This window comes from Oryx dammah, unplaced genomic scaffold (genome assembly GCF_014754425.2).
Source record: "Oryx dammah isolate SB20612 unplaced genomic scaffold, SCBI_Odam_1.1 HiC_scaffold_29, whole genome shotgun sequence".
In the NCBI taxonomy this organism is placed as follows: Eukaryota; Metazoa; Chordata; class Mammalia; order Artiodactyla; family Bovidae; genus Oryx; species Oryx dammah.
In genome coordinates, this window is record NW_024070213.1 from 18814190 (window position 1) to 18840178 (window position 25989).

Here is a 25989-nt window from a genome sequence, read left to right on the forward strand (position 1 = left end):
ACTATTTTTGTAAGTTGGGTTGGAAGTACTTTTGAGGTTTTAGACCTGCTGTGTTAAATGGCCAGTAGGGTATATAGGTCTGGTGATCAGAGAATGATCTGAATGGCAGATATGACTTTGTTATGCATTGCTTTGTATGTGGTAGTTGAAACTGTGAGAATGTAAGAAATTAACTAAGGATATCAAGTTAAGCTAAGTGAAAGTGTGAATCACTCAGTCTGAAGATACAGAAAAGATAAAGGCTAAAGTTCAAAAAATACTGGCAAGATGAGATGGATGATTGAATTACCACATCATTCAGATGTAAAAATATATTCATCATACACACTCATTTTCTAAAACATTTTATTTTGTGTATCTCCCTTTCTACACTTCTGAGAATAGTACTATAAAAAACTCACACACACAGCCCTCTGAGCTTTCTTATGATCTGAGCTTAAACTTCATGTGGTGTCTCTTAGTCAGACAAAGAGAGACTTATTTTCTGCCAAGTGGATTATAGTTGACAAATCCATGGATAATTTTTCTGACAACTTTCTTTGGTTATCTTGGTAGAAGACACCCAGGCACATTTCATACTCCGGGTCTCTCGTTCATTTGAAAACCTACAGAAAGAAAGCAGATTGTTTTCTTTACATCAGCCATGAGTATATGCATATGGCCAGAGGCTTACAAGGACTTCAGAAAATGTTTTCTATTTTTTTTTAATAAAGAATAAACTCATTAAAACTATTTAAATACGCAACAATATGACAGGCAAAGCAATTCTTCTCACTTTATGTTTTATTTCTCAAACATCTCTCCAGAGAAGTTAATAGTTCATTTTTGTTGTTTAGTCTCTTAGTTGTGTCTGACTCTTTGTGACCATATAGACCATAACCTGCCAGACTCCTCTGTCCATGGATTCTTCAGGCAAGAATACTGGAGTAGGTTGCCATTTCATTCTCCAGGGGATCTTCCTAACCCAGGGATTGAACCTGCATCTCTTGCATTGGCAGGCAGATTCTTTACCACTGAGCCACCAGGGAAGCCCTAATAGTTCATTAAAGAGAGCTAAAATATCACCTCCGACTGTTTTTTAGTCCACTCTGAGCAGTGTGTGGGATCCTAGTTCCCCGTGATAGGAGATGGGTTTGCATCCATGTCCCCTGCATTGGGAATGCAAAGTCTTAACCACTAGAAAGTCAGCGAAGTCCCTCAGCTCTGATATTTTTATTGCTTAAAAATTGATTACTGTAAGAAGTGAGCAGAAAGTTATGCTCTGTAAAACAAACATGTGCACTCATAAAAGAATTTACACCTGCTAATTTACCTTTTATATAAAAAGGTAAAATCAGGCAACAGGGCAATCCTGTTTCATACATAAGTTTTCTGAGTGGATGGAGGGAGATTTCTTTCTCAACTTTCTATGTGAATCATTTTATAGAAATATTTATCAAACTGTAGCAGTCAGGAAATAAATACTCATTAGATCACTTCAGAGCCAATGATGTCATATGTCTCTTTCTTGTCACATACAACATGGGATTAAAAACCACAAAAAGAAAAAATGCAAAAGACTTACAGCTGAGTGTCAAAAGTGCTGTTGTCCAACCAGGTCCATAATTTCCCTCCAGGAGGAATCCTCAAACCAACCCAAAATGAATCATGTATATTTTGCCATATGAAAGTCTAAAAAGAATAGGAAATATATGAAATCAAGTGATTCTTACAGATGTGAGATAAAATACCACAGGAGCACCTTCTATGTGGCTGGCACTGCACTAGAAGCTAGGAATGAACAGGTAAGACATGCTTCATGTTTGCAAATAGATCACAGTGGAGGGGAAATACACAGTAATGCAATGGGATAAAAGCTAAAGAAAAATTACTAAATGTCTATTGACAAATGAATGGATAAAGATGTGCCACATCTGTACAGTGGAATATTACTCAGCCACAAAAAGAATGAAACTTTATCATTTGTCATACAGAGTGAAGTAAGGCAGAAAGAAAAACAAATATCATATGTTAACACACACATATGTATAAGGGATCTAAACATAAATTTAAAAAAATCTAGATGTACCTATTTGCAAGGCAGGAATGCAGACATAGAAAAAGCACATGTGGACACAAGAAGACAGGGAGAGTGGGAAAAACTGGGAGATTGGGATATATATATATATATTACCGTGTGCAAAATAGATAGCTAATGGGAAGCTGTTGTATAGCACAGGTAGCTCAGCTCAGTGCTCTGTGATGACCTGGGAGGGAATATATGTATACCAATTATACTCCAATATAAAAACATAAACTGAGACTGTGATGAAAAAAAGAACTATTATGGACAGTGTTAGTAGACACCAAGGCTGTGGGAACAGGCTGCAGCTACTATTACTACTACACATCTTTGCACAGTTATTCATTCTCTTTATTTCGGTATTTTTCCAGTCATTAAAACTCTGACTGTGATAATAGTCATACTTATCTCAAAGAACTGTTATTGTTTTGTTAATAAGTAGTGTTAAACACTGTTTAGCACATAATGAATGCTTCTTGCCTAAATAAGAGTGATTACTACTAAATACAAGTATTAAACAATAATCTAGAAGCAAGAAAACACACAAGAAGACTTACAGAAAGAAAACAATCTCTGAGCTGATGGAGCACATATTGTTCAAAAGTTTGTTTTCTTTTTTTTTTTTAATTGGAAGACAATTGCTTTACAATATTGTGTTGGTTTCTGCTATACATCAACATGAATCACCCATAGATATACATGTGTCCCCTCCCTCTTTAATCTCCCTCCCACCTCCTATCCTATCCCACCTCTCTAGGTTGTCAAAGAACACCTGATTTGAGCTCCTTCCATCACATATAGCAAATTTCCACTGGACATGGTAATCTATGTGCGTGCATGCTACTCTCTCAATTCCTCCCACCGTCTCCTTTCCCGATTATGTCCACCAGTCTGTTCTGTATGTCTGCATCTCCATTGCTGAAAATAGGATCACCAGTACCATCTTTCTAGATTCCATGTATATGCATTAATATATGATATTTATTTTTCTCTTTCTGACTTTTAACTTTACTTTGTGGGCTCTAGGTTCATCCACCTTATTAGAACCGACTCAAATGTGTTCTATTTATGGCTGAGTAATATTCCACTGTATATATGTACCATAACTTCTTTATCCATTCATCTATTGATGGACATCTAGGTTGCTTCCTTATCTTAGCTATTGTAAATAGTGCTGCAACAAACACTGAGGTACATGTGTCTCTTTCAATTATGGTTTTCTCAGCGTATATGCCCAATAGTGGGATTGTTGGGTTATATGGTAGTTTTATTCCTAGTTTTTTTTAAGGAATCTTCATACTGTTCTCCACAGTGGCTGTATTAATTAACATTTCCACCAACAGTGAAAGAACATTCCCTTTTCTCCACACCCTCTCCAGCATTTATTGTTTATAGAGATTTTGATGATGGCCATTCTGACCCTTGTGAATTGATACCTTATTGTAGCTTTGATTTGCATTTCTCTAAGGATGAGCGATGTTGAGCACCTCTTCATGTGCTTATTAGCCATCTGTATGTCTTTGGAGAAATGTCTGATTAGGTCCCCTGCCCATTTTTTTCCTTTGGGCTGTTTGTTTTCCTGATATTGAGCTGCATGAGCTACTTATATATCCTGGAGATTAATCCTTTGTCAGTTTTTTCCTTTGCTATTATTTTCTCCTATTCTGAGGGTTGTCTTTTAATTTTGTTTCTTTTGCTGTGCAAAAGCTTTTAAGTTTAATTAAGTCCCATTTGTTTATTTTTGTTTTTATGTCCATTACTCTAGGAGGTGGGTAATATCTCCTTTTTGTACAATACCATAACCCTGAGACAAAGTATATGGCTGGCCATAATGTGCTAAGTTGCTGAAGTTTTGTCTGACTCTGTGACTGTAGCCTGCAAGACTCCTCTGTCCATGGGATTTCCAAGGCAAGAATACTGGAGTGAGTTGCCATCTCCTCCTCCAGGAGGTCTTCCCAGCCCAGGTATCGACCCCGTGTCTCTTGTATCTCCTGCATCGGAAGGTAGATTCTTTACCACTGCCCAATTCACATGTATGCCATGCCGTGCTCAGTTGCTTCACATGTACAATTGACCCCTATTACAGGCTTCAAGGGCCAGAGGATAGAATATTATGGGCTCAACTGTGTCTCTTCAAAATGTATGCATTTGAAGCTCTAACCCCTAGTGCTTCAAAATGTGACTGCCTTTGGAGACACAGCTTTTAGAGAGGTGATTAAGCAGAAATGAGGCTGTTAGGGTAGATCTTAATCCACTCTGATTATTGTCCTTATAAGGAGAAGATATTTGGACATACAGAGAGACACAGATGCATGCATACAGAGGAAAGACCATGTGAGGACAGAGCAAGCAAGTGTCCATTTAGAAACTAAGGAGCGAGGCCTTGGAAGGAACCACATCTGCCAACACCTCGATCTTGAACTTCTAGCCTTCAGAGCGGTGAGTAAGAAATTTCTGATGCTCAAGCCGCCGAGTCTGTGGTACTTTGTTATGTTAGCTCTGACAAACTCATACAACCCCTTTGAGTGCTTGCATGCTAAGTCACTTCATTTGTGTCTGACTCTTTGTAACCTCATGGACTGTAGCTGCCCAGCTCCTCCATCCATAGGATTCTCCAGGCCAGAATTCTGGAGGAGCTGCCATGCCCTTCTTCAGGAGATCTTCCTGACCCAAGGATCAAACTTGCATGTCCTGCCTCGGCAGGCAGGTTCTTTACCACTAGCACCACCTGGAAAGCCTTACAGCCCCTTTATTATTCTGTTGGTGGCTCAGATGGTAAAGAAACTGCTTTCAATGAGAGAGATCTGGGTTCAATTCCTGGGTAGAAACAGACAATAAATCACTGCATGGAGAAACAGTGCAATGAAGATTTCCCTAAAAACCTTATCTGTTTCCTGCTCATCATCAAATGGAAAAATGCTGAAATGCAGAAAAGACATGTTTTCTGAGCAACAAGAAACCTAACCCATCACTTAAAAATGAACTGAAACTCCACATTAAAGACCTAGGAGGAACTGTGTGTTCATTTCCAAGCACAAAGCTATGTAACTCAGTCTCTTCTTATTAGATGCTTTCTTATTAGGTCCTTTCAAGTTGATACCTTCTTCCCCTTTTTTGTCTTAAACTGACTTCTAAGAGAAGAAAAAAGTCTCTTTTTAGTTCTTCACCCATTCTGGATTTGGTTCATATTCAAACCAATTTGGACTGGATCTGACAAAGAGTTTTACAGTTTAATATTTGGGGTTACATTGGTTACACTGAAGATAACTTACTTTCCATTTTGATTTTCTTGTTGTTGTGGATTTCTATGAAACTCAGAGGAATTTTTTCTTCCCCCCACAAAAGTTTCAACAGCTGCCCTTATATAAGCACTCCAGAGTGCTTATATAACCAGGCTTGTAAAGCCCTGTTTGTCATTGAGTTTTCTAAAACTGAGCCTTTGACATCGCTTGTAATTTCAACGTACTAATTCTTATGCCAAGAATCCTTATTTGATGTTTGCCAACTAATATCTATACTGGCCTTATTTAGGTTTAGTGTCCAATCTTTGTGTAAGAAAATTTCAATTTAAATTAAGCCAGAGTTAGAAAAATATTAGTTTTCTTCATCAAAAAACAAAGTTTAATGAGAAGGGCTATACTGTATTTCCTTTCTCTGAACATCATTTATAATTTCAGCTGCCATGCTGTCTGACTACAAGCTTTCTGAGGAATGATGGATTAAATATAGGAGATGAGACTGATGTCATACATTTAAAATGCAATCTGGGAAACGGATCCCTTATAGAGAAGAACTTAGGTATATATTACTAAAAGGATTTCTCCTATCTCTAGCTAAGTGAATGTGAAAGTAAATGTTGCTCAGTCGTGTTTGACTCTTTGAGACCCCATGGGCTATACAGTTCATGGAATTCTCCAGGCCAGAATACTGGAGTGGGTAGCCTTTCCCTTTTCCAGGGGATCTTCCCAACCCAGGGATTGAATCCAGGTCTCCCGCATTGCAGGCAGATTCTTTACCAGCTGAGCCACAAAGGAAGAAAAAGAAGCTTAAAATAATACTATAGTTTCAAGGATTCATTCAACCAATAATTGTACAGTTAATATCAATGACGTTTAAATTTTTTTCACTGAATTTTTCAAATTTGTAGCACAAAGAAGTACTGCAGTAGTGAAGGATACTATAATCTTAAAATTGTATGCCTTACCATATCACTGAAGTCTCGGACCACCATGAGATGTGATTTTTTCATGACACAGTCATTTTCACTTTCATTCCAAGATTTCTTATTTTCATGTTCAGCAACCCAGTAGCATTTCCCCCCATGTAGCTTCCAGTCTTTGGTGGGGCATGATGCATAAACAGTGGAAGAATTGAAAGGAACTGGAAGGAAAAAAGATAAGTAATTAAAAGAAACATGAGAATGCATCCTTAATATTGTATAATAATTAAAGCCTCTCAAAATTTGTTAAATCAGGGCCTAAGCTGCGGTCATGTACGGATGTGAGAGTTGGACTGTGAAGAAGGCTGAGCGCCAAAGAATTGATGCTTTTGAACTGTGGTGTTGGAGAAGACTCTTGAGAGTCCCTTGGACTGCAAGGAGATCCAACCAGCCCATTCTGAAGGAGATCAACCCTGGGATTTCTTTGGAACGAATGATGCTAAAGCTGAAGCTCCAGAGAAGAGTCGACCACCTCATGAGAAGAGTTGACTCACTGGAAAAGACTCTGATGCTGGGAGGGATTGGGGGCAGAAGGAGAAGGGGACGACCCAGGATGAGATGGCTGGATGGCATCACTGACTCGATGGACGTAAGTCTGAGTGAACTCCGGGAGTTGGTGATGGACAAGGAGGCCTGGTGTGCTGCGATTCATGGGGTCACAAAGAGTCGGACACGACTGAGCAACTGAACTGAACTTAACTGAACTGAAGATTTCTTTAACAAAAGCATGGGCTTTTCTCAGGATGGATTTTGAAAAAAATAAAACCTAACAGAATTTCAATTGTGTATTTTTTTCTTTCTCTCTTTTCTTCTTTCTCCCATTTAGTTTATTCTCTTTAAAATATGTTATGTTTTCCATAAACTAGGCAATGCGCAGATACTAGGATAAAGTGATCAACACCCAAACTTCAGGAAGATAAAAATTATGGAGGAAAACTAGAAATTAGAGATTTCAACTAGTGATCCATCAATAAACCAGACATTTTGAGAATTATACATCACTATAATTTTGAGAATTAAAAAATCATGAGAAGAATTTTTATTGGGCAAAATTTGTATGATAGGTGGTCTCTAAAACTCAGGTAGATTGATTTCTATGTATAAAAGGGTCTGGAAAGAATTTAAAGCAATTTTATTCAGTACCATGTTATCACCTCTATCAAGGGTAGGAGGACTATTATGTGCTTTTGTATTGGGAATAATGTCCCAGAAAATTTGCTATCATAGTCTCACTAATTTAAAAAATTAAAGTTTTTGGAAAGAAGTTGAGGAGACTTTGAAAAATTAAAATCCATTTTAAAGTTTTAATGATTTCCCAGGAGTCGAAATCACTCTATAACATGGACTGGTAAGTCTTTATAATAACATTATATATGCAGGTTCAAAAAAAGAAAGGAATATAGTTTTTCAATATAGAATACAAACTTAAATCAACAGATTTAGTTCAGTTCAGCTCAGTTCAGTGCAGTCGCTCAGTTGTGTCTGACTCTTTGTGACCCCATGAATCGCAGCATGCCAAGCCTCCCTGTCCATCACCAACTCTCAGAGTTCACCCAGACTCACGTCCATCGAGTCAGTAATGCCATCCAGCCATCTCATTCTCCATTGTCCCCTTCTCTTCCTGCCCCGAATTCCTCCCAGCATCAGAGTCTTTTCCAATGAGTCAACCCTTCACATGAGGTGGCCAAAGTACTGGAATTTCAGCTTCAGCATCATTCCTTGCAAAGAAATCCCAGGGCTGATCTCCTTCAGAATAGGTTGTTTGGATCTCCTTGTAGTCCAAGGGACTCTCAAGAGTCTTCTCCAACGCCACAGATCGAAAGCATCAATTCTTCAGTGCTCAGCCTTCTTCACAGTCCAACTCTCACATTCATACATGACCACTGGAAAAAACCATAGCCTTGACTAGACGGACCTTTGTTGGCAAAGTAATGTCTCTGCTTTTTAATATACTATCTAGGTTGGTCATAATTTTTCTTCCAAGGAGTAAGTATCTTTTAATTTCATGACTGCAATTACCATCTACAGTAATTTTGGAGCCCCCCAAAATAAAGTCTGACACTGTTTCCATTGTTTGCCCATCTATTTCTTATGAAGTGATGGGACCAGATGCCATGATCTTAATTTTCTGAATGTTGAGCTTTAAGCTAACTTTGTCACTCTCCACTTTAAAATAATAAAGGAAACAGAAAGAAAAATAAAACAGAAAATCTAAATAATTGAGTGTTTTCTTGACTTTTAAAAGTATATAAATATGTTCATATGGGAAAGATAAAAACTTGCATAAAATGATCATTTATATTTTTCATTTCAGTTCAGTCGCTCAGTCGTGTCCGACTCTTTGTGACCCCATGAATCGCAGCACGCCAGGCCTCCCTGTCCATCACCATCTCTCAGAGTTCACCCAGACTCATGTCCGTCGAGTCGGTGATGCCATCCAGACATCTCATCCTGGGTCGTCTCCTTCTCCTCCTGCCCCCAATCCCTCCCAGCATCAGAGTCTTTTCCAATGAGTCAACTCTTCTCATGAGGTGGCCAAAGTACTGGAGCTTCAGCTTTAGCATCATTCCCTCCAAAGAAATCCCAAGGTTGATCTCCTTCAGAATGGACTGGTTGGATCTCCTTGCAGTCCAAGGGACTCTCAAGAGTCTTCTCCAACACCACAGTTCAAAAGCATCAATTCTTCAGTGCTCAGCCTTCTTCACAGTCAAACTCTCACATCCATACATGACCACAGGGAAAACCACAGCCTTGACTAGACAGACCTTGGTTGGCAATGTAATGACTCTGCTTTTGAATACGCTATTTAGGTTGATTATAACTTTTCTTCCATGGAGTAAGTGTCTTTTAATTTCATGGCTGCAATCACCATCTGCAGTGATTCTGGAGCCCCCCAAAATAAAGTCTGACACTGTTTCCACTGTTTTCCCATCTATTTGCCATGAAGTGATGGGACCGGATGCTATGATCTTGGTTTTCTGAATGTTGAGCTTTAGGCCAACTTTTTCGCTCTTCTCTTTCACTTCCATCAAGAGGCTTTCAATCATTTAGTACCATTAAAAATTCACCTATTCCAGTTCATTTTAGTTCGCTGATTCCTAGAATGTCGACGTTCACCCTTGCCATCTCTTGTTTGACCACTTCCAATTTGCCTTGATTCATGGACCTGACATTCCTGGTTCCTCTGCAATATTGCTCTTTACAGCATCGGACCTTGCTTCTATCACCAATCACATCCACAGCTGGGTATTGTTTTTGCTTTGGCTCCATCCCTTCATTCTTTCTAGAGTAATTTCTCCACTGATCTCCAGTAGCATATTGGGCATCTACTGATCTGGGGAGTTCCTCTTTCAGTATCCTATCATTTTGCCTTTTCATACTGTTCATGGGGTTCTCAAGGCAAGAATACTGAAATGGTTTGCCATTCCCTTCTCCCGTGCACCACATTCTGTCAGACCTCTCCACTATGACCTGTCCGTCTTGGGTTGCCCCACAGGCATGGCTTAGTTTCATTGAGTTAGACAAGGCTGTGGTCCCAATGTGATTAGATTGACTAGTTTTCTGTGAATATGGTTTCAGTGTGTCTGCCCTCTAATGCCCTCTCACAACACCTACCATCTTACTTGGGTTTCTCTTACCTTGGGCATGGGGTATTGCTTCATGGTTGCCCCAGCAAAGCACAGCTGCTGCTTCTTACCTTGGATAAGGGGTATCTCCTCACCACGGCCAGATGACCATTATATCTACCACTGTGGGCAGGAATCCCTCAGAAGAAATGGAGTAGCCTCATGGTCAACAAGAGTCCGAAATGCAGTACTTGGATGCAATCTCAAAAACGACAGAATGATCTCTGTTCGTCTCCAAGGCAAACTATTCAATGTCATGGTAATCCAAGTCTATGCCCCAACCACTAATGCTGAAAAAGCTTAAGTTCAATGGTTCTATGAAGACCTACAAGACCTTTTAGAACTAATACCCAAAAAAAGATGTTCTTTTCATTATAGGGGACTGGAATGCAAAAGTAGGAAGTCAAGAAACACCTGGAGTAACAGGATAATTTGGCCTGGAGTGCGGAATGAAGTAGGGCAAAGACTAATAAAGTTTTGCCAAGAAAATGCACTGGTCATAGAAAACACCCTCTTCCAAAAACACAAGAGAAGACTCTACACATGGACATCACCAGATGGTCAACACTGAAATCAGATTGATTATATTCTTTGCAGCCAAAGAAGGAGAAGCTCTATACAGTCAACAAAAACAAGATCAGAAACTGACTCTGGCTCAGATCATGAACTCCTTATTACCAAATTCAGACTCAAATTGAAGAAAGTAGGGAAAACCACTAGACCATTCAGGTATGACCTAAATCAAATCCCTTATGATTATACAGTGGAAGTGAGAAATATTAAGGGCCTAGATCTGATAGATAGAGTGTCTGATGAACTATGGCATGAAGTTCATGACATTGTACAGGAGACAGGGATCAAGACCATCCCCACGGAAAAGAAATGCAAAAGAGCAAAATGGCTGTCTGGGGAGGCCTTGCAAATAGCTGTGAAAAGAAGAGAAGTGAAAAGCAAAGGAGAAAAGGAAAGATATAAGCTACTGAATGCAGAGGTCCAAGGAATAGCAAGCAGAGATAAGGACCTTTTTCAGCGATCAATGCAAGGAAATAGAGGAAAAGAACAGAATGGGAAAGACTAGAGATCTACAAGAAAATTAAAGATACCAAGGGAACATTTCATGCAAAGATGGGCTCGATAAAGGAGAGAAAAGGTATGGACCTAACAGAAGCAGAAGATATTAAGAACAGATGGCAAGAATACACAGAAGAACTGTACAAAAAAGATCTTCACAACCCAGATAATCACAATGGTGTGATCACTCACCTAGAGCCAGACATCCTGGAATGTGAAGTCAAGTGAGCCTTAGAAAGCATCACTACAAACAAAGCTAGTGGAGGGGATGGAATTCCAGTTGAGCTGTCTGAAATCCTGAAAGATGATGCTGTGAAAGTGCTGCACTCAATATGCCAGCAAATTTGGACAACTCAGCAGGGGCCACAGGAATGGAAAAGGTCAGTTTTCATTCCAACTCCAAAGAAAGGCAATGCCAAAGAATGCTCAAACTAACACAATGGCACTCATCTCACATGCTAGTAATGTAATGCTCAAAATTCTCCAAGCCAGGCTTCAGCAATATGTGAATCATGAACTTCCTGATGTTCAAGCTGGTTTTAGAAAAGTCAGAGGAACCAGAGATCAAATTGCCAACATCTGCTGGATCATGGAAAAAGCAATAGAGTTCCAGAAAAACATCTGCTTTATTGATGATGCCAAAGCCTTTGACTGTGTGGATCACAAGAAACTGTGGAAAATTCTGAAAGAGATGGGAATACCAGACCACCTGACCTGCCTCTTGATAAATCTGTATGCAGGTCAGGAAGCAACAGTTAGAACTGGACATGGACCAACAGACTGGTTCCAAATAAGAAAAGGAGTACTTCAAGGCTGTATATTTTCATCCTGCTTATTTAACTTATATGCAGAGTACATCATAAGAAACGCTGGACTGGAAGAAACACAAGCTGGAATCAAGATTGCTGGGAGAAATATCAATAACCTCAGACATGCAGATGACACTACTCTTATGGCAGAATGTGAAGAGGAGCTAAAAAGTCTCTTGATGAAAGTGAAAGAGGAGAGTGAAAAAGTTGGCTTAAAGCTCAGCATTCAGAAAACGAAGATCATGGCGTCCGGTCCCATCACTTCATGGGAAATAGATGGGGAAACAGTGGGAACAGTGTCAGACTTTATTTTTTTGGGCTCCAGAATCACTGCAGATGGTGATTGCAGCCATGAAATTAAAAGACTCTTACTCCTTGGAAGAAACGTTATGACCAACCTAGATAGTGTATTCAAAAGCAGAGACATTACTTTGCCAACTAAGGTCCGTCTAGTCAAGGCTATGGTTTTTCCTGTGGTCATGTATGAATGTGAGAGTTGGACTGTGAAGAAAGCTGAGCACTGAAGAATTGATGCTTTTGAGCTGTGGTGTTGGAGAAGACTCTTGAGAGTCCCTTGGACTGCAAGGAGATCCAACCAGTCCATTCTGAAGGAGATCAGCCCTGGGATTTCTTTGGAAGGAATGATGCGAAAGCTGAAACTCCAGTACTTTGGCCACCTCATCTGAAGAGTTGACTCAATGGAAAAGACTCTGATGCTGGGAGGGATTGGGGGCAAGAGGAGAAGGAGACGACCCAGGATGAGATGTCTGGATGGCATCACCGACTCGACGGACATGAGTCTGAGCAAACTTCGGGAGTTGGTGCTGGATAGGGAGGCCTGGTATGCTGCGATTCATGGGGTCGCAAAGAGTCGGACACGACTGAATGACTGAACTGAACTGAACTGAACCATTAAAAAACTGACAAAAACTATGTGGTGTTGATCACGAATTTAGGAAAGAAAATATTTTGACCAACATTCTACACCTGCACATGTCCCACTAGAAATAAAAATACTAATAAAATGCAATGATTTCAACATAGTACCTTTAAATTCATTTAAAACACAGATAAGTTTATTTTTCTCATTTGTCTTTAATCTTTAAATAGTTTTGTAAAGGACTGTAATAGGCCCATGAAAAACAATGGTCTAAACCATCCCTCTGTACAGGTAGAGGAATTTCCCCTTTATTCAGATATACCCAAGTAAAATACATGCTACTGTCCACACTTGCTTATTTAGGAATTCAGTTCAGTTCAGTTCAGTCATTCAGTCATGTCTGACTTTGCAATCCCATGGACTGCAACACGCCAGGCTTCCCTGTCCATTACAAACACCCGGAGTTTTACTCAAACTCATGTCCATTGAATTGGTGATGTCGTCCAACCATCTTATCCTCTATTGTCCCCTTCTTCTCCTGCCTTCAATCTTTCCCAGCATCAGAGTTTTTTTTCCAGTGAGTCAGTTCTCCACATCAGGTGGCCAAAATATTGGAGTTTCAGCTTCAGCATCAGTCCTTTCAATGAATATTCAGGACTGATTTCCTTTAGGATAGACTGGTTGGATCTTGCAGTCCAAGGGACTCTCAAGAGTCTTCTCCAACACCACAGTTCAAAAGCATCAGTTCTTTGGCACTTAGCTTTCTTTATGGTCCAACTCGCACACCCATACATGACTACTGGAAAAACAATAGCTTTGACTAGATGGATCTTTGATGGCAAAGTAATGTCTCTGCTTTTTAATACGCTCTCTAGATTGGCCATAACTTTTCTTTCAAGGAGCAAGCGTCTGTTAATTTCAGGGCTGCATTCACACTCTGCAGTGATTTTGGAGATCAAAATAGTAAAGTCTGTCACTGTTTCCATTGTTTCCCTGTCTATTTGCCATGAATTGATGGGACCGGATGCCATGATGTTAGTTTTCTGAAAGTTGAGCTTTAAGCCAACTTTTTCACTCTCCTCTTTCATTTTTATCAAGAGGCTCTTTAGTTCTTCTTCACTTTCTGCTATAAGGGTGGTGTCATTTGCATATCTGAGGCTATTGATATTTCTCCCGGCAATCTTGATTCCAGCTTGTGCTTCATCCAGCCTGGCATTTCTCATGATGCACTCTACATATAAGTTAAATAAGCAGGGTGACAATATACAGCCTTGACATACTCCTTTCCTTATTTGGAACCAGTCTGTTGTTTCAACAGAAAATTGGATTAAAGATTTACTGCACATGGCCCCGCCCATCAGTACAAGACCCAGTTTTCCCCTCAGTCAGTCTCTCCCATCAGGAAGCTTCCATAAGCCTCTTATCCTTCTCCATTAGAGGGCAGACAGAATGAAAACCACAATCACAGAAAACTAACCCATCTGATCATATGGACCACAGCCTTGTCTAACTCAGTGAAACTATGAGTCATGCTGTGTAGGTCCACCCAGCACGGATGGGTGATAGTGGAGAGTCCTGACAAAATGTGGTCCACTGAAGAAAGGAATGGCAGACCACTTCGGTATTCTTGCCTTGAGAGTCCCATGAACAGTATGAAAAGGCAAAAAGATAGGACACTGAAAGATGAACTCACCTGGTTGGTAGGTGCCCAATATGCTACTGGAGATCAGTGGACAAATAACTCCAGACAGAATGAAGAGACAGAGAAAAAGCAAAAACAACACCCAGTTGTAGATGTGACTGGTGATAGAAGCAAGGTCCGATGCTGTAAAGAGCAACATTGCATAGGATCCTGGAATGTTAGGTCCATGAATCAAGGCAAATTGGAAGTGATCAAACAGGAGATGGCAAGAGTGAACATCGACATTTCAGAAATCAGCAAACTAAAATGGACTGGAATGGGTGACTTTAACTCAGATGACCATTATGTCTACTACTGTGGGCAAGAATCCCTTACAAGAAATGGAGTAGCCATCATAGTCAACTCAGGAATTAGGCAATATAAAATAACATTACCTATTGAACTGCTTGCTTCAGATTTACTTTGCTCAGTACAATATTTCTTCTCTGATTCATTATCCACTTCAGTTTGTCTTGCAGATTTAAACTGAATAACTAGTGAAAGAAGACACATCTTTTCTTAATTAAATATAAAGCAGAAAACGGTCAGGTTGAAGTGACTCAGTGAAGTTGATTAATGTGGAAACTCCAGAGCAATTAAAGTGATTAAAATTTATGGGAAAAAAATTCCTTTTTCCAAGATTGGACCTTCTTTTGCACATAGTCCTGTTAATTTTATTAATATCAAATTTAGGGAAATTGGTAAAATATGATCTGGGACCAGATGGAAACTCACTTGATTTTTTCTGGAGTTTTCATATTCATTTTAATAAACACAAAATAACCAGCTTTGAATGTAAGCTTCATTTGGAGAATTTGTGTTTGGTAAGTTCCTACTAACTGTACCAGGTGTCACCTGATTCATGGAAAGAGCTTTATGTGTTTTGATTTCAGTTCATGATTCTGTTCCTTTTGAGGTTGTCCATTTAAAGTCTACATATGGAAGGACAGGGTGAGCCCAGAGTATTTTTCTACCATGAGGAAGACATTTGTCTTTCTGATGGCCATTTCATTGAAATTACTTTGGGTTATTTATAATCTCACAATAGTGTGTATTAATCAGTTAAGTCTTTAAAATCTATTGTAGTAACAAATCTGTTACTAACAAACTACTGTTTTGATAACAAGCAAATTTATTAGCCTATACCAAAAAGAAACATAGCAGAGAGGGTACTTTTTTTTTTTAATGGTCATGCCCCATGGCATGTGGGATCATAGTTCCCTGACCAGGGATCAAACCTGCACCCTCTGCAGTGGAAATGCAGAGTCGTTTTAACCATTGGACTGCCAGGGAAGTCCCAGCAGAGGTGTTGAATGTTAAGTATTTTTTGCTTCATCCTCTCAATGCTAAAGTCCCAATTTGGCCACTGCCTAGTTATATTAAACTAGTCAAACCACTTATCACTCTGGGCTGTAGACAGTTCACCTCAACTGGAGGCTTGACCTTGTTGATTTCTAGGGCCCCATCCAGTTCTAGAATTCTAATTCTGCCCATTGACCTCTAGTAACTAATGACATACATCATTACTAATATTCTTCACAGGGACAATACAGGCAGATACTGCCTTGATCTGTTCTAGGGTTTGGTTCAATCTGCAAACCTGAATTCCTTAGAGTATACATCATCTGGAAGTTTTTCTCCAAGCATTTACTTAATGAAATGTAAAATAATTGCCATATAAAGTTGGACTATATTTTACTACATCCATGGCATATGAGTATAATTTTAAAGTGCCTGAGTGAATTGATTGGTTTTAGACAAAATTTTCACCCATGGATGCAAGATTGAGAATGCCCCTGAGTAGTTAATAGGGCTTCCTTTGTGGCTCAGCTGGTAAAGAATCCACCCGCAATGCAGGAGGCCCGGTTCAATTCCTGGGTTGGGAAGATCCCCTGGAGAAGGGAAAGGCTACCCACTCCAGTATTCTGGCCTGGAGAAATCCACACACTGTATAGTCTATGGGGTAACAAAGAGTTGGACACGACTGAGTGACTTTCACTTCACTTTCGGGATGCCGTGATTTTAGTAAGCTTGAATAAGATCTTGAATAAACTTAAACAGAAATATGCTTCATAGTTTAGTTTGCTTTCCAGAACATGGTTCAGAAAAGCTGATTTTGATCGTAAAATATAAATCTAGCATCCTTCATATATCAATGAAATGAATCCATAATATATATAATACCACATGATGAAGTTCTATGGAAAATCTCTAATTTTATTTATGTATCAAATTTCTTTCTTTTTGTGAAATTGTATTGAATTGTGTAGAAACCACTTTAACAGCAAACACAATTACAACAGGTCATGATAAAATAATACTTTGGGGTAAATAAAGGTTATTGGTAATTACTTACCAAGCATGCTCAGCACAATTACTATTACAAGAAGAATGACAATCATTGCACATCCAACTTTCAGGAAAATTCTGTGGTGGTGAGAATCTATAAAATTGGATAAATTTCACTAGTAAGCCCAGTAAGTACATCCTTAAGTGGTAAGAAAGGACTGAATAAACTTTGTCAGTTATGCTCTTGAGATACTTGCCTTTGAAATATGCAGACCTAACTTCCTCTTACATACAAATTCAGACCCCTGATTTGTGAAGAAGGGGGAATTTATAAAACTGAATGAATATATTTTTTCTTTTTGATTCACAATTCATAATCTTAACTTATGATCTACTCTGCATCCCTAAGTTTTTATATAAGACTGAAATTCTCAAGATTCTCTAATGAACTTACTGACAGCCCTCACTTATTTGGGTCGATCCATTCTTTTATGAGAAACGCAGAGGAACCAGAGATCAAATTGACAACATTCGCTGGATCATCGAAAAAGCAAGAGAGTTCCAAAAAAAACATCTATTTTTGCTTTATTGACTATGCCAAAGCCTTTGACTGCGTGGATCACAATCAACTGTGGAAAATTCTGAAAGAAATGGGAATACCAGACCACCTGACCTGCCTCTTGAGAAACATATATGCAGGTCAGGAAGCAACAGTTAGAACTGGACATGGAACAACAGATTGGTTCCAAATAGGAAAAGGAGTACGTCAAGGCTGTATATTGTATATTGTCACCCTGCTTATTTAACTTCTACACAGAGTACATCACGAGAAATGCTGGACTGGAAGAAACACAAGCTGGAATCAAGATTGCTGGGAAAGATATCAATAACCTCAGATATGCAGATGACACCACCCTTATGGCAGAAAGTGAAGAGGAACTAAAAAGCCTCTTGATGAAAGTGAAAGAGGAGAGTGAAAAAGTTGGCTTAAAGCTCGGCATACAGAAAACGAAGATCATGGCATCTGGTCCCATCACTTCATGGGAAATAAATGGGGAAACAGTGGAAACAGTGTCAGACTTTATTTTGGGGGGCTCCAAAATCACTGCAGATGGTGACTGCAGCCATGAAATTAAAAGACGCTTACTCCTTGGAAGAAAAATTATGACCAAACTAGATAGCATATTCAAAAGCAGAGACATTATTTGGCCGACTAAGGTTCATCTAGTCAAGGCTATGGTTTTTCCTGTGGTCATGTATGGATGTGAGAGTTTGACTGTGAAGAAGGCTAAGTGCCGAAGAATCGATGCTTTTGAACTGTGGTGTTGGAGAAGACTCTTGAGAGTCCCTTGGACTGCAAGGAGATCCAACCAGTCCATTCTGAAGGAGATCAACCCTGGGATTTCTTTGGAAGGAATGATGCTAAAGCTGAAACTCCAGTACTTTGGCCACCTCATGTGAAGAGTTGACTCACTGGAAAAGACTCTGATGCTGGGAGGGATTGGGGGCAGGAGGAGAAGGGGACGACAGTGGATGAGATGGCTGGATGGCATCATGGACTCGATGGACGTGCGTCTGAGTGAACTCCGGGAATTGGTGATGGACAGGGAGGCCTGGCGTCCTGCGATTCATGGGGTCGCAAAGAGTCGGAAACACCTGAGCGACTGAACTGAACGGAACTACTTTGGATAAGAGCCTCTTGGTTTTAGTCATCAATCAGCCCAGAGCTAAAAATGTCATTTTCTTTTTATGACCTATTTATCTGATTACAAGTGATAGAATGGATAGTGAACAAAGGTCTAATTGGGTAGTCAAGAAACCTGAGGTATGATCTCAAGTCTACTATCAAGTAACTGTGTTTTGTGGACTTAAAATCCTCATTTTAACATTCAAATGTTGCACAAGATTATCTCTAAAATTACTTTTATTTTGAAACGTATAATTTTATGAAAGTGCAATTACATATAACAGGAAATAGTTTTATTGTATAAGAATGCATAAAAGAATCAGTAAGTTCAGTTGCTCAGTCGTGTCCGACTCTTTGCGACCCCATGGACAGGGGGGCAAGCCAGGCCTCCCTGTCCATCACCAACTCCCAGAGTTCACTCAGACTCACGTCCATCGAGTCCGTGATGCCATCCAGCAATCTCATCCTCTGCCGTCCCCTTCTCCTCCTGCCCCCAAATCCTTCCCAGCATCAGAGTATTTTCCAATGAGTCAACTCTTTGCATGAGGTGGACAAAGTACTGGAGCTTCAGCTTTAGCATCATTCCTTCCAAAGAAATCCCAGGGCTGATCTCCTTCAGAATGGACTGGATGGATCTCCTTGCAGTCCAAGGGACTCTCAAGAGTCTTCTCCAACACCACAGTTCAAAAGCATCAATTCTTCGGCGCTCAGCTTTCTTCACAGTCCAACTCTCGCATCCATACATGACCACTGGAAAAACCGTAGCCTTGAAAAGATGGACCTTTATTGGTAAAGTAATGTCTCTGCTTTTGAATATGCTATCTAAATCGGTCATAACTTTTCTTCCAAGGAGTAAGCATCTTTTAATTTCATGGCTGCAGTCACCATCTACAGTGATTTTGGAGCCCCAAAAAATAAAGTCTGACACTGTTTCCACTGTTTCCCCATCTATTTCCCATGAAGTGATGGGACCGGATGCCATGATCTTCGTTTTCTGAATGCTGAGCTTTAAGCCAACTTTTTCACTCTCCTCTTTCACTTTCATCAAGAGGCTTTTTAGCTCCTCTTCACTTTCTGCCATAAGGGTGATGTCACCTGCATATCTGAGGCTATTGATATCTCTCCCAGCAATCCTGATTGCAGCTTGTGTTTCTTCCAGTCCAGCATTTCTCATGATGTACTCTGCATAGAAGTTAAATAAATAGGGTGACAATATACAGCCTTGATGTACTCCTTTTTCTATTTGGAACCAGTCTGTTGTTCCATGTCCAGTTCTAACTGTTGCTTCCTGACCTGCATATATGTTTCTCAAGAGGCAGGTCAGGTGGTCTGATATTCCCATTTCTTTCAGAATTTTCCACAGTTGCTGTGATCCATGCAGTCAAAGGCTTTGGCATAGTCAATAAAGCAAAAATAGATGTTTTTCTGGAACTCTCTTGTTTTTTCGATGATCCAGTGGATGTTGGCAATTTGATCTCTGGTTCCTCTGCCTTTTCTAAAACCAGCTTGAACATCAGATATTCACGGTTCACATATTGCTGAAGCCTGGGTTTGGAGAATTTTGAGTATTACGTTACTAGCATGTGAGATGAGTGCAACTGTGCGGTAGTTTGAGCATTCTCTGGCATTGCCTTTCTTTGGGATTGGAATGAAAACTGACCTTTTCCAGTCCTGTAACCACTGTTACAATATATCAATTCCACTAGATATGTGATATATACACATCTACATGGGGCTTTCCTGGTGGCTCAGGCAGTAAAACGTCTGCCTACAGTGCAGTTAACCCAGGTTCAATCCCTGGATGGCGAAGATTCTCTGGAGAAGGGAATAGCTACCCACTCCACCTTTCTTGTCTGGAGAATTCCACGGAAAGGGGAGCCTGGTGGGCTACAGTCCATGGGGTCGCAAAGAGTCAGATGCAACTGATACTTTCACAAACTGAGAGCCTACTACTGTAACTGATGTGAAAATACAACCAATTACAAAATCAAATGTCAAGAATGATTAACATGAATGCTTATTTAGTGGAATACTATCAGAGAGTGCTTGTTCAAATTATTATTGTTTAAGTAAAACATCTTTAATGAGACTTTATTAAATTCTCAAAACACTAAAATAAGTCCATGCATTTCCTTTTATCAGGCAAGCAATGCAAATTGTGCCTGACTAGGCAATAGTGAGAAGAATGTGATAATATCCCAACACACATTTCTAGGGTGAAGAACTGAGATTTCAAACCTAAAAAGTTGGAGAATAAATCATCAGAGTTCATGAATGGAATTAATACAAGGAGTACTACATCATTCCTTTAGGCCCCTTAAGTAAAGTTTAAGAGAATCATGAATTTCTGAGTCTTAGTCTGGGATATTCTCAACTATATTACCTTTTCTCACTGATATTTCACTCAGTTTCATGGGAGTACCATCTTGTTTTATATCTTGGAGAACCAATGAACCTATAATATTTAAAATATTTAAAATAAATGAGATCTATTGATTTAAAATCCATTTGTACATTTATCTGCCTACCAAGCATCTATTAATTGCTTACCGGGGACTTAGTACTGTGCGAGGCAGTGGAAATTCAAAGATTAAGAGATTAGGGGGAGCATTTCAACACAAATGAAGCTGTAAAATAGGAAGGAATATGATAATTCCAAAGAGCGAAGAGAAAGTCAACAATCAGAGTTAAACAAGTGAAATTTAGCAACTTCAAAGAGAAAGCTGGGGGGAAATTGTGTAGGGCTCTGTGGGACATTACAATCCAATGTAGCAATTTTGGATTGTACTTTGGATTGTAGCATCTTTCTTTTCCTCTTGAATATGACACCTGGGAACAGAAGTTGCATTTATCCACAACAGAGATATGCAGTGAAAGAGTAATTAAATATTTGACTTCTAGTCATGACTATAGGTAGGTAATTTAATTTTTATGCATTCGTATTTCCTCATTTTTAACGTTACAATAAAATTGGACTAGATAGCATTAAAGACAGTGTCCCCAAATCTCTTTTCCTTGTTCAGTTCAGTTCAGTCACTCAGTGGTGTCCGACTCTTTGCGACCCCATGAATCGCAGCACGACAAGCTTCCCTGTCCATCACCAACTGCCGGAGTTCACTCAGACTCACCTCCATTGAGTCAGTGATGTCATCCAGCCATCTCATCCTCAGTCGTCCCCTTCTCCTCCTGCCCCCAATCCCTCCCAGCATCAGAGTCTTTTCCAATGAGTCAACTCTTCGCATGAGGTGGCCAAAGTACTGGAGTTTCAGCTTTAGCATCACTCCTTGCAAAGAAATCCCAGGGCTGATCTCCTTCAGAATGGACTGGTTGGATCTCCTTGCAGTCCAAGGGACTCTCAAGAGTCTTCTCCAATACCACAGTTCAGAAGCATCAATTCTTCAGCACTCAGCCTTCTTCACAGTCCAACTCTCACATCCATACATGACTACTGGAAAAACCATAGCCTTGACTAGACGGACCTTAGTTGGCAAAGTAATGTCTCTGCTTTTGAATACACTATCTAGGTTGGTCATAACTTTTCTTCCAAGGAGTAAGAGTCTTTTAATTTCATGGCTGCAATCACTATCTGCAGTGATTTTGGAGCCCCAAAAAATAAAGTCTGACACTGTTTCCACTGTTTCCCCATCTATTTCCCATGAAGTGATGGCACCGGAGGCCATGATCTTCGTTTTCTGAATGCTGAGCTTTAAGCCAACTTTTTCACTCTCCTCTTTCACTTTCATCAAGAGGCTTTTTAGTTCCTCTTCACTTTCTGCCATAAGGGTGGTGTCATCTGCATATCTGAGATTATTGACATTTCTCCTGGCAATCTTGATTCCAGCTTGTGTTTCTTCCAGTCCAGCGTTCCTCATGATGTACTCTGCATATTCTCTTTTAAAATAATTTTTATTTGAGTATAGCTGATTTGCATGCTTAGTCACTTAGTTGTGTCCGACCCTTCATGACCCTTTGGACTGTAGCCTGACAGCCTCCTCTGTCCATAGGATTCTCCAGGCAAGAATACTGGAGTGGGTTGCCATTTCCTTCTCCAGGGGATCTTCCCAACCCAAGGATCAAACCCAGGTCTCCTGCATTGGCAGGCTGATTCTTTGCCACTGAGCCACCAGAGAAGTCCATTTGATAAATTTGTATGTCAATCCCAATCTCCCAATTTTTCCCTTCCTTCTTTTCCCCTTGGTAAGCATAAATTTGTTTACTAAGTCTGTGACTCTGTATATGTTTTGTAAATGGGTTCATTTATACCATTTTCTTTCTTTCTTTTTTCTGACCAGGAAAAAAGTAATGTTCTTTCCATGAACAGACAAAATTACATCCTGGTATGCAGAATCAAAAATATTGATCTTGTAGCTTGAAGTGAGTTAAAATAACCTCTAGAAAAATGGACCAATTATATGAGATTTGTGGGAAACGGAGGAATAAGAATACAGGTTTCATTCATATTACTTCTCAAACTAAGTTCCATTAGCTCACACAAAATGAAAGCTCCCAATCTGTCAAGAAAAGAAAGCAGATAAGCCCATATTGAGCTGTGCTGTGTTAAGTCGCTTCAGTCATGTCTGACTCTTTATGACACTATGGACTGTAGCCCACCGGATTCCTCTGTCTATGGGATTCTCTAGACAGGAATACTGGAGTGGTTTGCCATGCCCTCCTTTAGATCTGCCTGACCCAGGGACCAAACCCACGTCTCTTACATCTCCTGCATTGGCAGGTGGGTTCTTTATTACTAATACCACCTGGAAAGCCCCATTGAGCAAGTTAGAGAGAGAACATTCAAACACAGGAAATGTCTTTCAACTGGAGAAAACCATACATAAGATCCACTTGAAAACTGCAAACTTAAAGATATGAAAGAAGAAATGGATTCTTGGGAATAAAAGGAAAGTAAGACATCAGTTTTACTCCACAAGGACAAGCTTGTGGGGCCTTTAAACATTTTATGTAACCTTTACAATACAAAAATTCTTACCCTAGAGGAGATAATATAAATGCAACGTGGAATTTTCCCTAAAGCTTCATTTGTATAGAATGTATGTAGAACATACACTGGATTTGAAAAAGCTATTGGTTTTGAGGTGATTTGTGATTAAGGTACAATCTTATCTTTAGCTGTATGCCTATCTACTTGTGCTCCAAAAATATTCTATTACTCAGATAATCATTAATTCTAAACTTCAGGAAATAAGATATTAACATTTTATGTCTTTTTATTTTAGTTTAACATTTTTATCTTACCAATACACAACTTCCAAAAGGCTAAATAACAATGTGAATAATTGCCAGAGATATTTTCCTCAGTGTGAATGAGTTTATCATATTATTTTCAAAGGGCAGATTCAGATGAGTAAAATTATAGAGCAGAAAAACCACAGGAATATAATAAATGTCCACCACAAGAAATATAATTCTTCATTCATTCAGTAGATTTTGCTTTGAATCCAGTCTCCTATTTCCAGTAAATCTGCTGGAGAAGGAAGTGGCAACCAACTCCAGGATTCTTGCCTAGAGAATCCCACAGACAGAGGAGACTGGTGGGCTACAGTCCACAGGGTCGCAAAGAGTTGGACACGATGAAGTGACTTAGCACATTTTCAGTAAGACAGATGTAAACACAGGACAGAAACAAGGGAGGTTTAAAGTAAAACATTAATTTTAACAGGAGTTCTAGACCCAGCTTACCAGATCTCTGGAGTGAAGATGAATGTTCTGAAGATGTATGTTTGATATCAGCATACACTATCTCTTCAGCCATTGCATAAATTAAAAAGAATCCTATATTTTTGCAAACTTCCTATAAATGAGATATATTGAGACAGATGATTTCCTTCCTCTCTCCCAAGTTTGGTAGATTCCCTCAATGAATAAATAAAAACAATGTGCTCAGCCTTATCAATCAAGGCAATAGATTATTGAACACTTGCATGATCTGGAAGAAAACTACTATCCATGCAGTAGTTTCTTGCACTTCAGTTAGTTTTCTGCCCTCAGTTGGAATGATTTTGACCTTTATTAGTACCACAGAAGAGATTGCATCACTTTCTTCTATAAACCACTTCCTCTTTTAGGTTAGACATATTTTCAGGCAGAAACCCTTTGACCTTCTAGCATTTTCTCCAAAGTGGAATAGCAACTTGGAAGGATGGACAAGAAAAAGAGGATTTTTTTTTTTTTTTTAATGAAAGTAGTAGAAAGAATTAACAGAATCCTCATCTTTGAAATGCATTGTAATTACTTAGGCAATACTTTAAAATTACCTTAAAGCTATTTCTTCTTTTGTACACTTTATAATATTAACAGCAAGCTAAGTTGAAGCATAGATTATGCAGAGGATTTTCAAACTGAAAAATAATCTATATGAAATAGAAATAACTCTATGTCAAAATATCTCGAGGTTTTGTCATCAAAGAAAATAAATCTTATTTTTTAAATGAAGTTCATAGAAATTTATCACTGAATGCAACAATAAAGCATAAATTTTAATTTCCCATTTCTTCTGTGCTGTGCTGTGCTCAGTCTCTCAGTTGTGTTCAACTCTTTTGTGAACCCCATGGATTGTAGCCTGTCAGGCTCCTCTGTTCATGGGATTTCCCAGGCAAAAATACCAGAGTGGGTTGTTGTTTTCTTCTCCAGGAACCACAAATTTTTGAATTGATTATAAGTCTAATTCTTGTTATTCCATTGTGGCTGATAGTGTTTACATTTTAAACACATTTTCATTCATATTGTATTCTATAAATAAAAGTTAGAAAAGTTGAATATTATAAGGCTAAATTGTTTTAGTGTCATTTTTTTTCTATATTATTTGATTATAAGTTTCCATCATGGTCTATTGTGAGCTAGATTTGGAACTTTAAAAGCCTGGGCCTAAATCTTGACTTCAAAATGTAACAGCTAAACACTTTTGGACAAATTTATCTTTTCAAAGCCAAAGTTCTAATCTATAACAGATATAATGAGAGTACTATTATATTATTGAACATTGCAATGTATAATAAACTATATGATATAGTTTAAAAACTATAAATAAAGTATACAAATATTCCTACTTTTTCTTGTACACCACTGGCTTCCTTTGCCAGTATTTTTCTAACTTCTTCCTCATCCTTTTGTGGTACTTTACTTTTCCTCTACTTACCTCTGAAAGAGGTACCTTTGTGTTTAGAAAAAGAGACTAAAAATAGTAATGCTTAAGGAAGACTGATTACTTAACAATAGCTTGCACGCATCCTTAAGAATTTAGAAAAGTCCCTTTTTCTACCAACATTGTTAAAGTTCAATGAAGAAAAATAAGATGAAACAGCATGATAAAAAAAAAAATGAAGGTCTGTAACGGTTAACTTCCAAGACATAGATAATACAGTGGGTTGAGTAATTAACCACATTTGGGGGAGTTGTAAGAAAAGGAAAGTGTGCAAATCAGGAATGTGAGATGGTTACAAAAAGAGGAAATACATTCTAAGATGAAGAGTGAAATTTTACATTAAAAGAAAAAAATAGAATCTTTAACTTCAAGTACACGAAATGAGATTAAGGTTTAAGCAAAAATGGAGGGACCAGTAGTCTCTAACTAGTAATTGATTTAAAATACCTGAGACATCTTTTATTTATTAGCACAGAAATTTGTCCAAAATAGTGAAAGGTTGT

The 25989-nt window shown here is 38.9% G+C and overlaps 1 protein-coding gene across 2 annotated transcripts; it reads right to left on the reverse strand.

Annotated features, from left to right (window-relative positions):
* Positions 1–328: 328 nt before the first annotated feature.
* CLECL1 (C-type lectin like 1) lies at positions 329–24329 on the reverse strand. 2 transcript variants are annotated; one of them, XM_040235135.1, is made up of 6 exons: positions 24025–24329; positions 16705–16791; positions 14771–14842; positions 6267–6442; positions 1565–1671; positions 329–605 (listed from the first exon to the last, which is right to left on the reverse strand). In XM_040235135.1, the coding sequence occupies exons 1-6, from the start codon at positions 24095–24097 to the stop codon at positions 497–499; spliced, it is 624 nt and encodes a 207-aa protein (XP_040091069.1). In that variant the 5' UTR covers positions 24098–24329; the 3' UTR covers positions 329–496. The 2 variants fall into 2 exon arrangements, with proteins under 2 accessions (XP_040091069.1, XP_040091068.1); XM_040235134.1 differs by having other exon boundaries at positions 14744–14842; positions 24025–24314.
* Between the last annotated feature and the right edge of the window lie 1660 nt (positions 24330–25989).